The 16996-nt window shown below is 40.7% G+C and overlaps 2 protein-coding genes across 2 annotated transcripts; both read right to left on the bottom strand.

The window, feature by feature from the left end:
* Positions 1-48: 48 nt before the first annotated feature.
* LOC145239359 (uncharacterized) lies at positions 49-12679 on the bottom strand. Its single transcript, XM_080102664.1, has 11 exons — positions 11959-12679; positions 11603-11683; positions 11149-11264; positions 10817-11027; positions 10582-10677; positions 9945-10120; positions 7810-7880; positions 5513-5652; positions 4840-4984; positions 2632-2775; positions 49-2432 (listed from the first exon to the last, which is right to left on the bottom strand). Exons 1-11 carry the CDS (start codon positions 12600-12602, stop codon positions 1461-1463), a joined length of 2796 nt encoding a protein of 931 aa, XP_079958790.1. The 5' UTR covers positions 12603-12679; the 3' UTR covers positions 49-1460.
* A 1286-nt stretch (positions 12680-13965) lies between these two features.
* Positions 13966-16932, bottom strand: LOC145239367 (sodium-dependent glucose transporter 1A-like). Its single transcript, XM_080102678.1, has 11 exons — positions 16801-16932; positions 16526-16706; positions 16191-16307; positions 15644-15751; positions 15346-15458; positions 15188-15284; positions 14931-15115; positions 14652-14789; positions 14490-14583; positions 14279-14412; positions 13966-14193 (listed from the first exon to the last, which is right to left on the bottom strand). Exons 1-11 carry the CDS (start codon positions 16858-16860, stop codon positions 14041-14043), a joined length of 1380 nt encoding a protein of 459 aa, XP_079958804.1. The 5' UTR covers positions 16861-16932; the 3' UTR covers positions 13966-14040.
* Between the last annotated feature and the right edge of the window lie 64 nt (positions 16933-16996).

Consider the following 16996-nt stretch of genomic DNA (forward strand, 5'->3'; position numbering starts at 1 on the left):
TGCGGCAGCCTTCATAGTGATGAATAGGTAAAACAAATAAGGTCCCACTCATGCTATGAGTTGGTTTATTGCCTGACTAGACACGGTGACGCGGAAGTCACAGTTGCGAACAAATACCTAGTTCAGAGAAGCGCACGACAAGGAAATAAAACGACACACAACTTGCATGATAACCCAGAAAATATCTTTCAAAACGGAACGAAAAACCAACAAGCGCTGATACGGCCTTCAATGTTGTGGTATAGGTGAAGGGTTAAACAACCAAAACATTTAGACCGGTGAAGGTTTAAGTGTTGGGCGTTGTGACATTTGCGATGAATAATGTGACAATGCAACGTGATAGGGTGAAGATGAAACACGTGACTTGGTGCAACACACACGTCACACATAAATGAAGTGAAGATTTAAAAAAGGCCACTAAACAACAACGGCTTTCGAAATTCGGACAATGGTAAAAAAGTAGTACGACCGCGCATAAAACAGTAAGGAAAAAACGAAAACCAACAACAACAGAAAATCAGCCGGAAGCTGATCACGTGATCCAGCTATCGGAATGCCGCCACCTGGGAAGTATGCCGAGAACGGAAGGATTAAAATAGCCGTTGGTGACACGAAACAGCTTGTGAAAAACAAGTGAAGCCACGGTTTTTGACTTAACCAAAAAAAAAACACTGATGAAGTAATTGTACATGACAGCATCAGTTGCTGAAGTAAAAACTAGGCAAAAGGGCGGTTTGATAAGCGCTATTCAAAAACGTGCATTGAATTCCTATTTGTGGCTGAAACTTTTAATGTCCTACTGTTTTTTCGGGTATGAGAGAATGTCTAGGATCACCATGCTCGAGTACAGCTAATCGCTAGAACTTCTAAGTACGTAACGAAGGAGTTCACACGGGAAAACTGTCAGCAGGGACGATTCTCAACCGCAAAAAGTACGGTTTCAGTGTAGGGCATTCCCAAGCGGTTTACAACACAGCGAAAGGAAGTGAAATTCAGACTTGCCGTTAGTACAAAGCAATCGTGCTTAGTACAAGTTAAAGACTTCCGCAACGAACACCGCGCATGGAAAATGACGCGATGCCAAGAGGGTTGCTGTCGCAAAATAGTCATGCATGTTGCATGAGCGCATCGTCGCGTAATTCCGGCGTGGAAACTCATTAAAATGATCGCATGGTAAAATAACACAAAGTCTCGCTGATACAGGGACAGATTGCACACGACGAGAAAAAAATAACTTGAAGCACGGGAAAGTAATTGCGTGGGAACAATAAGAACTAAAACATTAAATAAAAGCTGCAGGATCGGAAAATTGATTTTCAGTTATGGCTAAACTGGGAATGTTGGGTCAACTGCATGGTCGCATATTGAGATAAAACGTTTGCTGACAAAACATAAACCAATGTTTTCATCAATCCAACGCCACTGTTTGTCTCCACCTTGTCTGTAGGACAACAATACGGTTATGCATCGTGCTTTGCTGGGTCGCGGACTGCTTGTAAGTAGCTGTACCTCGAAGACCCCTGGCGCTCCCGTCTGCCTCGAACACGCGGTGGGGCGGACGAACGTGCAAGCGAATGTTGAGAATGAATCTGATCATTGCTCATCTCTGTTCGTCGCATCAACGTATCGTGAAGACTCTTAGAAGGTGCGGACCCCACAACCGGTCCATTCACTAATGAAGTCTCTATCTCAACATTCGCCCTCCTGAACGAGCCTGGCTGACGGCTGTGCGCGAAATCGTGTTCCCGGCGCCCTGACGTCATCGATTGGTGCCGTGTGACGTCAATTCTGTCCGCGGAAGCGCAGGGGGTCATGCCGGTGTGCTCGGCGACCGGTTTCTGTTTGATTCGTCCTGTGGTTGAGTAACCGAAGTTTTCGTTGCCCAGGGATGACCAGTAGTCTACGTCGGTAGAGTTCGAATTGTTGGAGTTGTTGAGGGAGTCCACGCTCTTGACAAGCTTCACCGCGCTTCGGCCGTCCGTGGTCTCACTTACCGACGGCACAAAGTCGAAAGTATGCGTGGGTGCGGATTCCCCTTGCGATGCTGGCGTTTCTTCATCTTCCACAGCAGCCATCGGCGGGAACTTGAAACACGGCGAGTCCATTGGATGAAGATTAGGCAGCGACGAAGTTGGACTTAATACGGTCCGGATCGGGGTGGCTCGGCTGTGCTTCCGCGGCATATAGTCGATTAGGTTTCCCGTCGATTCGCTCTGCTCGCCAGAAGTCATTGCCAAGCTGGTGGATGTTGAAGCCGCTCCAGGTTCGCTCGGGGAAACCGAAATAAGACTGCCGGATTCCGGGATCGGATCTCCCGCCTTTTCGTCATCTTCTGCAATAGCTTCGGTCGCGCGCAAGAAGTCGTTCCGAATTTTTCTGGCGGAATGTAGTGTTTTCTCCAAAAGCGACGTGTAGACTTCGTATTTATGAATCTGCAAAGGATAAACAAACCCGTGAATTTTTATTTGAAATACATAAAGCTATTCGAGACGCGCGGTTATAGCCTTAAATGATCCTATGTCACAACCAAGGACGGAATTCATAGCCTTGGATTTTCAACAATGCATTAAAATAAGACCACAAAGATTTGATTTCAATGGCCTAAATCAATCACAGACATATTGTTTGCACCTCAGTCCGCAAGAAGGCTTGTTTATCTTCCAGATACTGCTTCTGTGGTGGAGTTTGGTCTTTCTCTCCCAATTTGCTTGGGATCTCGTCAAGTTCGCGACGTAAAGTTGCCAGCCTTCCTTGTTGTTGCTGTAATTGCTTGGCCTGCGCAAAAACGAAACAGGGTTGACAGGACCGACCCAAGCAACAAGTTTCTATGTTTAGATCAAGCAACAGGTGCTGATCACGCCATATGACAATGCGCAATGGTAACGCCTTTGTGTATGTGCACAAACGAAAATAAAAAGTTGTTTTATAGCAGACTTTTGGCGAAAGCGGTTCATAGAAATACATAAACCCATGCAATGTGTACACCATATATATAAACTTGTGGTATTTGAAGGTCTTATAAATAGGATCTGTTAGACTACCTAACTAAAATAGCAAAATATGATCAATTAAAACATAGTAGATGATTGAATACTTGCATTGCTTGGAATATTTAATCAGAAAGTGTCATTATCTGAAAGACATATATATTTCTCTGCTAATAGCACGACGTTCAGATTGCATAGAAGCAGAACAATGCCTTAAACGGGTTTGCCAAAATGTCAGTTTAACAAGGTACAATTATCAGTTGGACCACACGCCAGGCTTCTGAACCATCCCATGCACAATACGCGGACGTTATGTAATTATCACATACTGCACGCCACGCGTTGTATTTAAATCTGTCACTTTGAATTGGATTGGTGTACTGCGCAGCATGGCATTTAGCAATTTCGGCGACATTTGCCAAAAAACCCAAAACCAACTCGGTTAAACCGATGACGCAATGTGGCAACTGCTATAATATGAAAATCCTGCATGTTTGTATATGTAGTATAAATTTTGCCCCGTGTCGTGTAAGGGTGGTATGTAACAGTTGCGTGATAGTTTACATTACAATACGCAACAAGGTGTCAATTGCCGTCTGTATGCCGAGGCACGGGTAGAGATAAAAGCGAAACCAACCGCCTACTCTGGCGTCTAGGCTTTAACATAGCGAGGTCTATAATGGACGATCCAATCAGACACAGACCCACGTAATTTCAACGGGTGCCTCTGGTACAGACAGTGGTGTTTGGTTTTGGGGCCATAAAGCACTTACAACTGCTTTGCTAATAACGTCGGCGGCATTCCTGCCCCTTTGTACATGGTTGTATATGAGCGTGCCATGTACACACGCACTAGCCCTAATCCCAGTAATTAGGACAGAGACTTTAAAATCCTGTAGTTCAACACAATGTGTACTGTAGTTCAACACAATGTGCATGTGTACAACATATAACCTGTTGCTGCCAGGCATAATACCAACTACATATACCTTTACTGGCAATGTATTTTCGTACCGACATTTTTTTAGCTATGTATAGGATGTGTACAATTTGCACGGCCTCTATTTGAACCAGCGTCATTTAAATCACCCTGCTGCAAACAAGTCAACGAAACTTTGAAAGGCCACGCAAAGTTTTAATTCACAGCTGTAGTACGCCAGAACGGTCGGTTGCTGATCGTCATACACAACGTAACAGTGATTCAGCACGCGTCACACACAGTAAAATCCGTCATATAACGTGGCCACTACTATTCAAATAGATATGAATGTAGAACTACGCAACCTTACAATACGTCGCATCGAATTTTATATTTAAAATTTGGAAAATGTTCAGATGAGAAGTTTGCCAGTCATTTTGCCGAGCAGAGCGACAACATTATGATTTACGTCACAAGCTATTTGCATATTACGAAGCCATAAAGACCATAATATTGCGCATTAAATGCAAAATCGGTGCGTTGGACCTGAACTTGAATACGTACCACCAGCCTACAAAACAAACTTTTGCAGGCACCAGCTATAAACCACCTGTCATGCCAAACAACACAATTGCAAAGTGCAAAGTGATTTGTATATGCACAGCTATGACGAAACTCAAATGCCACTAAATGTGTAATTTGCAAAGTTGGCATTCGGTAGATCGATTGTATCGTTTGGCGTTTGTCACGCCAACTACATGGGTTTTCACTATCAATCATTGCTATCAACCTTCTGCTAAACCCACCCCAAAAAGGTAAAAACAAATGCGCCAATAAGTGGACACCATCTGCTGCACTGCACTAATATAGACGAACATGTATACCAGATCTTGCGGTCTGTAGCCCATAATGTTATGCAGTAAACATGCTCACCAATGGTAAGGTGGACGGGGCTGAAGGTTGCAAAGGACGCTGGAATATTAGCTGCGACCCAACAGCAGCTGGAAGGGGTGCGGCTGATAGAAGGGCTGCGTTTCGGTTAATTACACCAATCCATTTCTCCAATTCATCTTCAGAACTAGAAAATGAACAAAAGCATTGTTATTACATTCACTATTTTTGCATTTTGAAGGTTTGTCAAGGGTTGTGTTGATTTTAAATCTCAATAAATTTGAAGCTATAGTAATGATAAGCGCATTATCTGTGTACGGCCATCAACATTAAACCACACAAGTTACTGATAAGGCTGCAATGCTACACAAACACACATGTATAACAACAGGTCAACATGCGATGACGCTAAACATTAGATAAAACTTGCTACAAGGAAGTAGTGCGCACACTTTCAAAATGCCAACTCTGCGGTAACGCGTCTTTTTTGCGGTTCAAACGCAAGTCAGTTCGCAAGGTGAGTCATTTCACAACATTGTGACGTCACCATCAACGCTAAACGCTCGACTGCCTGCCAATCCAACGGGCGAGCCGTGGTTGTTACATTATATTTGTACATGTTTTTTCAAGATAACATAAGAATTTGTTGTCAAACCAGGTTGTGGTCGAAAAACAAGGCGACGACCTGCAGGTCTTAGGGGTCAAAGCAACGCACCTGGCCTGGAAAAGAAGGGCACTCCTGTTGGCGAAAGAGACCCGAAAGACGTGGTCACGCTTGGTTGCGCCGCTCGTGGGTAGTTCTACTTCAGCGAGGCTGTGGTGGATCGAAACCTTGCTTGCTTGAGTTGCTCCTTTCTGTGGGAAAACATGGGCAACATGTCAAGTTTTTTTTAGTTAGTTAGTGTGAGTAAGGGTAACAGGAAATTAAAAAGTTTTAATTAAAATAATTGTTTAATTCTTTTTTGAGAAATAGCGTTTCCTGAAAGCAAGCACTCCCATGTTTTAGCTGGTTGTATGCCAAAATCAACCACCAAAACATTTACGAAATGTCAAAAAAAACTTTAAAAAAAGCGTTTGCGTATTATTGGTATGTTACGATGTCACAAACACAAACACTCAACATTAGCTATATAGAGCTCTTTTGGCAATTGTATTTTTGTTTCGACGTCCTTTACAGGTCGCCTTTATCAGGATAAAAACACTCAACATTTTCTAACATTGTCCGGTTCATAAAGAGCAATGAACTTTCTTTAGGCGTATACTTTTGAGCAAAATCGACAGCGCTGGCGAAGTTAAGTGTCTGTACTCGCTCACGCAATGTGGCCAAGGAAAAACGATTGGTTAATTTCAGAAACCACAAACAGGTGCTCAAGGAACAGTTCAGAGAGCAGAACCCGGCCGAGGAGTTTCTGCCCTGCCGATCCCACGGTTAATATAACCAGGGTTTTGCGTAATTTCCTAATTATAACTGTTCAGGGCGATTTACATGAACTCGAAAGTTGAGGTCGATAGTTGGTAATCCAAAGCGTGAGACTAATGAAGCAATCAACCTTGGTTTAAAACCACAGGTGATATTGAAATAATGATTTATACATTGTCTGTACAATATTCTATTTGAAAACTATAGTTAAATTTGTAGGTGAATCTAATCACATATCACTCTTTGTTGAAAAATGTCATGTGCTATTTGCACAACTGAACAAGATGCATTTCACTCCACAGGGCACTGAAGCGCTGTCAAACGCAGCCTTGTTTACAGGAAGTGTCGGACTATAGTGAATTGTTCACCCGGTAGTTTGAAGTTTGACAACAATGATCGTGAGGCATTCCACCCCAGTTAACCCAAACAGTTTATTGCTGCATTACACAAGGCCCTCGCGTCACCTGATTACGTAACAAAGTATGACGTCATTCACACCTATACTCGAACAACTACCGGCACGTATTAACGCAAATTGCACGCAATACTAATGGACAGCCAGGCCAACAAGCTCAGTAACGGGAACTAGGCGGCTGTTTACGCAAATTGGTCTCATACAAAGCAGAAGGGAGACATTCATCCTGTTGGCTTCTTTGTTCCCCACACACAATAACGCCTACGTTGAGGCTATCCCAGTTTCGAAGTCTTAACTCCAGCCAAGAAGTATCCCGCCATGGAATTCGGAATTATTCTATTACGGGACAATGCCAATGTATGCTGTTCCAAGTTAATTAATGAAACCGAAATAAGCCATATGCCAGGTGACTGTACAGACTGGGTGGTGCTCAAGGCCTTTTATGGCGGTAGGCTGCTATAAAGGACATCTACGCAACCGAAAACGTGCAATGAAATTGTTTCCGGACGTGCAGTCCAAACTGGTGACTGCTAAATTATGAATCAAAACTACAATGACGCTATTCAGTACACTCTATTAGTTGGAACATTAAAAGGATGATTAATGAGGAACTTGTATATTGTGGACTCCGTTTATAGCAAACGTTTTTATTATATCTCTGATGTAATCATTGGTATAACGATAGATATTTCAAGATACTTTTTAACGTCAGGTTCTTGGTTACGTTCATTTACATTTGCTATGTATCATAATATTCTCTACAATACATCGTCAGTAACCTACAATCGTTTAAAACCTAGGATTTGCTTCTACTGGACTGATTTGTAAAACAATAGTAGGTTTCATACAAAATTAGGAATTGTTATATTCTAAAGACAAGTTAAACAGTGCTGACATTTTGTGTTTCTTGTATTTATGTTAAGTGTAGTCGTTTCAATGTGACCTCTCAAAAAAATAAAAACGTTTAACGCCACTCCCAAGAGAGCCAACTTAAAAGTCGAAGTTAATTAACGTTCAGGCTCTTGCCATGTGAACGAGAGTTTAAAACAGGTGTCACATAACGAGTCGATCCCAGGGGGAAGCGGGCGCACAGGAAACGACACAAATGTGCAAATAGCGCACAAGTGCCAACAGCGAGTTTTACGATCGATACGCGAGATCTACGCAATGCTCCTACCTTGGCCAGATGTAGCTCTAAGCCGTGGATGGCAACGACTAGCAGCTTCCATTTCCTCTTTCGTTTTGAGGCTGCAAACAAAAGACAAAGCAAGGTTAATGGTGAGACAGACGTGAGGAAGAATGCATTGTGTGTTATAGCAACGCAAACCCGATGGCTGCAATATAGTAAGTTTCTCGCTGCTTCTTTATGGCGAAGAGTGAAAATGAAATAATTGGACGTGTGTTTATTTTTAGTTCGAAGTGCACATAAACATTACTGGCGATCGATCAGTAACCTCCCTGTTTCCGTATTTATTCAGGGTAAACACAAAATATGAACCCAAGCAAAAAGACCATACCGGTGCACTTTCGTCTTCGGAAATTACGCCACTATACATGATAATAAATTATTATCCACGCCAAAAGTACAACAACGAAACTGCCACTACAGTGGTTAATTCATTACATATGACAAATGTTAAACCAAATTTGACCTTACAGAGCTGAGGGGCGCGACATTTTGTTTTCGAAAACTGGTGAACTACGAGCCAAAAAACTCCTGTAAAGGGCAAAAGTATCGAAAACAGCAATTCGTCACGTGGGGATTTACGCAGAACGTTACCTGTGGGTTTTTTTAACTGCCACAAATTTTAAACAACACATCATATAAGGGAGAAATGCCGTGGTATCAATATACACATGATCGACAGATTAAGTCGCTACACAGCGCTTTGTGTAAAAAGTGATTCTGAACAAATGTCATTCTACATTCACTGATTAGCAATTGTTTGTAAGGACACACAATATATCATTTTTAAAATACAAAGCCAACGTTGAGAATTGGAGAATAGTGCTGTTATAGCATACGGTGATTATTCTCGCGTGTCAGCAAATTGGCAGGCTAACGAAGCGCACGGACAAATCTGATAAACAGCAACGTCAGACAACTACGTAATGTATACGCCCACTCTGTGTTAATTATGAGTTGCGATCACATCAGGGCAAAGCTCCCAGACTAAGCCGATTGCGGGTTTGGGTGCGATCAGGCGTAAAAACGCACAACTGGGGCTCTTAAATCGTCACCAAATCACATGATTGAATCGCATTTGCTTACGAATTGCTCGAGCGAGAAATGAATCACTATAGGTTGCTTTGTATCGTATTTCTTAGCGTTGGCAGAAGGCATGTGTAAACTGCATTGTTTTTCGGCCTTACAGCGTGGGTATATTTAACGCACCGTATCAGATACAGTCATGATGCAGTGTACCACGACTTTAGGCCTACTGTCTTTCTTGTCGCGAGTCATATTAAGGTGATTAATTCATCAGTAAAAAGGAGGGGGTAGAAACAGGTATGCTTACATCACTTGCTTTTAATCCCCACGCGATTTATAAATTTGTTCTAACCAAGAAAATGAATATCGACACACAAAACGATGGTAATTAGTTTGAAGGGCACATTTTCAATAAAGTGGTCACGGTTTACAGCAAACCAATTCACTCCACAAAAACAGTTGGTAAAACTGGTAGCTACTACGATCTAACAATCGGTCGCTACAAACGAACCACGGCGATTGCGTGTCAGGTATGTTAAGCGTCTTGTAGTACATGTTTTCGTGCGCTCCAAGCCCAGGTAAGGTTTCGTTAGCCATGCGGGCGTGGCGACAGCGTGGGCCCGTGAATAAAGCCAAAGCCTCAACAACAATGCATTCATCGCTAGCTGAAATGCTCGCACCCGCGGGTCGGGCAGGGATGAGGCGAGGGCTCGATGTTTGCTGTGTCAACTGTGTGAACGACTAAACGCTGATCGTTTGGCGAAAACATTAACTGCGAATTACTAGCGAAGTAAGTTTCGATGACGGCGTTAGATTATGCCTGAACTCGCTGGCCGCTTATCAGTAAGTGGACAATTACTAACTGGAGACAAAAAATAATAAATAGCTGATCAATGGGAAATCACCACTCAGTGTTGTGCTACAAGCAACCCTAACTAGTAATTAAAACAAGGCAAAGATCACATACAGTAACACTTTAAGCCAAGTTGTTTTGATTTCGTAGGATTTAAATCAAAGCATTTTAGTTTTTTCACACTAACATTAATTCATATTAAAACAACAAGCAGTACTTGTCCTTTAAAATGTGAAAAAAAACTTACTTCTGTTTCCGTCACTGTCAACGATTAGTTTGCGAAACAGTACTCCTTGTTTTTTGGGAAGTGTTTTCGTTTTGCTACTTCTCCCACCCATTGCCACAGCCCCCATGTCCTCTCGACTGGGACGCATAGGCAGAATAGGTTCAATAGCTGCTCTGTTCAATCTATTGGATTGTGACCTTAGAACAAACAAAGGATTTTTCAGTAAATGTTGTATGTAGATATACATGATTAAATCAATGCCTTATAACTAATGTAATGCCTTTAACAATGCCTTATTGTAGTTGGTGCCAGGAGTATAACTTTTAGTTGTTCAGTAGCTAAACAATAACAAGGCAGTTACAATTTCACTTAATAGTCTCATATTGGTTGTGATCCTTTTATTCTCCTAAAACAGTATTGCAACACATTGAAGGATCACTAAATGAGTCATGCATACCATGCCTAGTCTAGCTCTCTAAGCACATATTGACTTGGAAAACACTTGTATTATTAATGACTTTGCTGGTATGTATTATTTAAGAGAAAATCCACCCAGACACAGTCACAAGATCAAGGTCAATTGCGTAACCTTGAATTGAACGACTTTTAAGTCAGGTACAATAAAAAAATTTAATACTAGTAAGTTACACTGTAGTACCTTGCTACAATGGCTGCTTTGGTGGTTTTGGGCTTCATAGATGGAGATTTTGTTACTCGATTTGAAGACTGATGCTGACCGTTCTTCTGGGCAGCTCTGCATACACAAACATTGTACAATCAGAAAATACAAAAAAATATTTATTAAAAATAAACAAACAAATGTTTAGGTCACATTATGGTGCAACTAACAATGGGGAAATACAGCGTTACCACCAGAAAAGCCATAAACTTACCCTGATCCAGACCATGGCAAAGGCTTTTTCTTGATGGCTTTGTATATATCCTTTAACAATTGTGTAGGAAAGTTGTTGTCATCAGGCCCAAGACCTTCCAGGTTGTTCACAAATTCCTTACATGTCATACGACGACGATTAGCCATTGCGGTGCCCAAGTGAAGATCAGTGTTTAGCAGTGCAATGGCACAAATCAACTTGTGTGTGGTGTCTGCAAAGCAAGTACAATCATTTACAAAAAATGCGCCCCATATAGATTACTTTCATTAATTTCGGCAGCAAGTCATGTGCAGACAAACATGAATAATGCAGCATATTTTTGGCACAAGTACCTTGGGATCCATTAAGGAATTCTGGGTTGCAAGCCACATATCTGGTTGCCAAGCAATCCAGAATACGCTCTCTTTCCTGAGACTCGCCTACGAGAACGAAGTGTGTAAAAAAGGACCTGTAATACAAACATTTAAAATTTAAAAAACAATAAATCAATATTCGGTATTAAGTAAAGCTGTAATCCTAATGCAATCTGTTTCCCAAACATTTACTCATGGCAGCAAAGGGCATTTGGGGGTATAAAGTGCTATGACAACATATATGATGTCACACCAGTGACAGGGGATTAAATCTAGGTCCATCATTTTTTACTGGTCATTACATCTGCGTAGCTGACACAAATTTATGTTTTTTGAAGCTACCACCTGCAAAGTATAGAAAACTTGCGCATTGGCAATAGTAATGACTGTGGAATGTGGGGTAACCTTAGCACTCAACTGCTTTACAACTTACCTCATCGCTTCATCCAAAGTTTGTTTAGAAAAATTAAAAAACGCCATGTAACTAGTTGCAACATTCCTGGAGTATTCATCACTGCCAAAAAAATACTTTATGTATGTATGTGTACACAAACTTTGCTTAAAGCAAGATACATAAGTAAATCAATTTAACACTGTGAAAGCATCAAGTCAATAAATGATAAGCTGCACATTATTTTGACTAGCTGCACCGATGAGTAATTATAGGTCGAAACAGTGTGCACAGCTCATAATTTAACATTAAAGACCAAGTTGAAGTTGACTTGGCAGCTATATAATGCTAAAACTTTTTGCAAACTTAAAAAGCAATGGAACTGTCAGGCAACTTACGTTTTTGAAAGATGCTTTGCAACATCAGCTCTCTCAAAACCATCCAGAAGGAAAAGTTTGTTTGCAAATTGAGCTGCACTCTGGCGAATGGGTCGATGGTCAGATTTTCTGGTTAGCAACGGTGAAGATCTAGTGCGAGTGGGTAGGTTTAACTGCAATTTATTCCTATCACTGACTTCTGTGTCAGTTGCATCTGATAAAGATGAGGATTTTTTCTCTACATCATGGTTGGGTCTTGACATGGTATGAAATCCACTATCCCTACGATCAGAGGTTTCTGAACTTCTGCTGTCAGGCACTGGCAAAGTGACATCACTTTTGCCTATTTCAATACCTGCGCTACTGTCATTATCAAACCTATTAACCACAAACAGTTGGGAATCCGCAGTTACAGAACTGAATACTGAAGAGTTTAATTCATCCACAGCTGTGTGATTTCCATTATGTTCTGCAATTTCTGCTTCTTTATCCTTGTTATCATAACAGTACTGCGTCAGAAACAAGGACTCCACTGCTCCTTCATTTTGTTCACATTTTGGTGAATTATTGTTGTGCTGTATGAACTGGTTGATGATAGATCCATTTCGACTTCGGTCCATCTTTTTACGGGGGACGTTATCCATAACTGTGTGCAGTTGGAGCATCTTATTCACGTCCAAAAACGATTATAAAAGTAATACCCGCATACTAAACAAAGTAAAAGTGTCTTTAAATAAAATATTTTTGCAAAAGTTAATTTGAAAACCTAGCAGTAATCAGTAATACCGCAAAAAAATCACTGAGTAAACGATCCTCATTTTCGTCACAACAGAATCGTTAACAAATAAGATAACTACGTTGACTTTGGATTAACTTCAAGGCTGTATGAGTTTGCTTTTGGTATAACCTCGTCGAGTCTATTTCGCTTGGTCAAAAATAACGACCCAATTGTTGTCACAAAAATGTACGCTATTGACTGTCTTACTAAACCTACCGACACGTTTTTCAAATAGGCAACAACTTACTGTCAAACGTTCACTGCTTAAATACAAAAAATGCAAATGAATCAGTCACACACTGCGAAGAAGAAAAACGAACGCTTCAACACAGTCATAGACAAAACAAAACCGAAGTCCTAGCGATCCAGCGACATCTGGCGAAAAACAATTATCCAAAACATTGCAATGAAAAGGAACCTTTAGGGGTGCGTTAAATACGGAATTGTTTTTTGTTGTTGTTGAAATTTGGACTGGGTTGGCAAGATAAGCATCTGAACTATTGTCGAGTTTTTGTCATTACTTCTGAATGAGCACTCTGCAGCATAATGTGAAGAAAGGGTCCTCAACCACCGGCAGGGTTTCTTTTCCTGTCGAACCCCACCCTCTTTCCTAATACGGGTGGTTAGATTCTAGGGCCCCCTCGACTGGTCCCACCAACGTTTACCCCGCAGTCGTGCTATACTCACAATGCCCCATACTCATTTTCTGGTGAGCTCCTGCCACATAACCCTTTATAACAGGGTGTAGCTGCAGCGTGTTTAAACATGATCCACTTTCTTGCGCCCAATAACGTCTTAACGTTGCGCAGCTATTTACGGCTTGGTGATTGTTCAGTGCAATTGTGTCGCTTTGTGTTCTTTCACCAAGCGAAATAAACTCAACTCAACCTTCTCTTTTTTTGAAACCGATGCTGCAAGTTGATATCAATTCTAATTGCATGGACATTTTCTTAAAGGAAAAGTTAAACCTATTTTGTAAAAGAAAATTAGAGGACCATAGCATTTTTATCGAAAGTCTACATGCTAAGCAATGACTTGTGGTCATTGTGTTTGTCTACGCCGGTTGTTATACTCTGATCGCAACAATCGCATATTTACTTTCCACATGCGTAGTCTACGGCAGAGTCGTTTTTAAAGTTTTCTTTATCCGAAATGCACGAAATGAGTTTTGAAACAAATGCGATATAAAAAAATACACAGCGAGCTTACAATCTATCTGACAGAGCCAAAAAGACAAATAGATCCGCAACTTACAAAAAAAACATGTTGTATTAACCCTACATTATTGATCAACCACTGCTTTTTTGAAAGACATAACGATACGATTACACTTTATTGGGCTTTATGTGCTGCAAGGATTCCTTTTCTTCAGATTCACTTTTCTCTAACGAATGTTTGCTTTTGTGACGTCGTGCAGCAAACACCGCCAAGGAAAAGAACACGGCATTTGTGCAGCTAAGAGCTGCTGCCAGATACATCTAAACAAAGATATTGTAAATAAAGAGGTTAAAAAATGAAAAAAAAAAAAAAAAAAAAAAAAAAATGTGTCACAAAGCTACTTACAACAGAAAAAGGGGATGTTTGGAAAAGCAAGCCACCGATCGGCAAAATGACAATGCATCCGGTCATTCCTCCAATTATAAAAAGGATCATGTATTTGCCGCTCACATTTGTGACTTTTGACACCCACGTCACACCTGAAATACAGCACATAGGCCGCAACAATCCCAAAAACAGAAATGGAGTAATATCACCAGGTTTTAGGTATAGTTACCTGAAGGATATAACGGACCGACGAAAAAACCATGAGCGCAAGATACAAGCCACGAAACCCATTTTGTGGACTGACCAAAAATGATCATAACAATCTAACGGAACAACAAAGCGATACATTAACGTACAAAAAATGCGTCTTAAACATGCATTAATTGTTTACCATCATCGTACAAGTTCCACATATACTGAACGTGGCGATATATCTCGGTTTCGTGAACGAAGCAGCAAAAATACCCGACCCTCTTCCGAGAAAGAATCCAATCCAGTACAAGGAATTGATTACAGTAGCCTCAGAAACCTAACCAAAACAACTTCACAATAAAATTTAAAACTTTACAATTGAGCTGCGAGCCATAGGATCATTTCCAAGACTCTAATGCACACCAAAAGCCTACAAGTTTCGAATGATTCGCTACAAAGGTCAAAATGTGGACTATACCGTAAAATTCAAATCAGAACAAACTGATACGGAGTAAATGAAGCTGCCAAATAGAATCTCATTGGACACGTGACAAAAGAAATAACCGATGAGTGGAAGGAATATCCAGATGACGTCACGTAAAGGTTCCTCTTTCCTCGTTTCCACAGCAACGCCCACCGTCTCCAAACCAGTACTCACTTTTTCTAGACACAGTAATAAAAAAATGGTCTGTAAAAGGAAAGAATTGTGCAAACACTGATGGACAACATAATTACCATCAAAGTTCACTCGGGCCATCACAGCAACGATCGCAGCGAAAACGAAAAAGAAGATTCCAATAAGAATAAAAGTCCAACCAACAGGGTTAAATGTCTGGAAAATATAAAGTTAAGCTACAACGTTGCAAAATGTAACATTTGGCAAAAATATCTACCGTGTTTGCAGTCAGTGTTACATTCGCAGTTGCATTGTCTGTATTGTTGTAAACCGGACAACCTCCTGAGTTTGACTCATGTTCTCCATACGCCTCCACAAGAAATGGTTCAGCTGAATATGATAAGTTAGCTTTTTGGTAGTTATGAAAAGTTTTCCCGCTGTTGGTGGTACATAGAGCCAAACCCTTTTCTCCAGAATAATTAATATTTTTTCAAATGGAAGACAAGTGACGAAAAAACTAGCGTGTGTCCTACGACTTGTAAGAAAAACAAAAACGCTCATTAACAACTACAAACCAATAATAGGAGCGATGAAACCGCCGATGCCGATGGAAAAATGATAGATGTAGATCAGGGGCCGTGAAGCAGTTGCTCCCCACAAACGTAATACAAGGGCTTGTAAACCTGCACAAAAAATAATTGACTTACATTCTCCTTGTAAAATTTAAAACTTTAGCCATATACTAGAACGGGGCAAGGTCTTTTTTTACCTTCTACGTAGGTATATACGTTTTTGTACATTGAAAATTCAGAATGGCGTTTTCTGCATTATTTTGTTCAATAAACCTTGGCTGATGCGGGTTTTCAATGCAGTGGGTGAGATATATTTTTAATTCAGTTGCGGCATAAATGTCGAAAAAGTGACGCCACATGCCGACACTCAGTGTAACATTCATTTCAACCGAAACAACTTGAGACAAGCAGCATGGCTTCTTGTAATGCAAACACTTATAACACGTAGCTGTGTTGACTTTCACAGTGGAAAGAATTTAACCGCAAAAGGTCAAACATATTTCAACGATTTTAAACATTTGTCGCACCGGGTTCATTCGCACTGACTTACCTACGTCTAAATAACCGAATGTAATGCCACCAGCCGTCATCATAACAAACATAAGAGCATAATTAGTCATCCAAGGTACAAAAAAGTTTGTCACTCCTTTCAAGAGCAGAAAGAAAGCTGAAAATGTGAAACGCACATGTAAAGGCAAACATAAACCAAACGGATTTGTTTAAGTGCTCATTAAAGAAGATGAGTACCAAATTAGAAAAATTTGTGCCTGGCATGATAATTTTTTTTTTTGCTTTGGCAATAAATGATAACGCCGTACTGTGTTTTGTCAGTGCAAACATGCGCTCAAAGATGTGTTTAAAGTCAACAATTAGATAGCAACTTGCCTGAAAAGTAAAGTGGGTTAATCTTTCCTTTAGTCCTGTGGTAAACAAAACCAACCAAAAGGCCGCCGAACAGGCATCCTGCAAACCTTCCACTGAAGGCGGTCGAAAATTGTTTTACTTGCACCCCGACAAGATTGCTAAGGTATAGCAGAGTAGGACCAGAAATAGATAGATAATAACCCTGCGTATAGAACAGTAAACGAATTGTAATCATAAAATTCATTCATATAAATATCTTAGCCGAACTTCGAAATAAAACACACACGAAACCTTACCATGCCTAAGCGAATCATGTACACGACGAAGAGAAGAAAAACGGCTTGAAGCGACCACATCTTTTTTAAAAAGTGATATGTATATCCACTGTCTATTTATTGCATAGCTAAACCAATCTGACAAAAGAACGGGTATGTCACAACAATCAACAAAAAAGTTGCTAAGGTTTAAAATGCATGTATACAACTGACCGCA

The sequence above is a fragment of the Phallusia mammillata genome, chromosome 7 (genome assembly GCF_965637545.1).
Source record: "Phallusia mammillata chromosome 7, kaPhaMamm4.hap1.1, whole genome shotgun sequence".
Taxonomy (NCBI): Eukaryota; Metazoa; Chordata; class Ascidiacea; order Phlebobranchia; family Ascidiidae; genus Phallusia; species Phallusia mammillata.

Excerpts from the sequence above, each read along its gene's own strand:
- LOC145239367 (XM_080102678.1), bottom strand. The coding sequence starts at position 16,860 with ATGTGGTCGCTTCAAGCCGTTTTTCTTCTCTTCGTCGTGTACATGATT. Across the intron at positions 15,116-15,187 it reads GGCCCGAGTGAACTTTGATG|AAAAAGTGAGTACTGGTTTG; the intron begins GTAATTATGTTG and ends TACTGTGTCTAG. Across the intron at positions 14,584-14,651 it reads GTGGAACTTGTACGATGATG|ATTGTTATGATCATTTTTGG; the intron begins GTAAACAATTAA and ends TTGTTCCGTTAG.
- LOC145239359 (XM_080102664.1), bottom strand. The coding sequence starts at position 12,602 with ATGCTCCAACTGCACACAGTTATGGATAACGTCCCCCGTAAAAAGATG. Across the intron at positions 4,985-5,512 it reads GCCCTTCTTTTCCAGGCCAG|TTCTGAAGATGAATTGGAGA; the intron begins GTGCGTTGCTTT and ends TTCATTTTCTAG. Across the intron at positions 2,433-2,631 it reads AAGCCTTCTTGCGGACTGAG|ATTCATAAATACGAAGTCTA; the intron begins GTGCAAACAATA and ends TATCCTTTGCAG.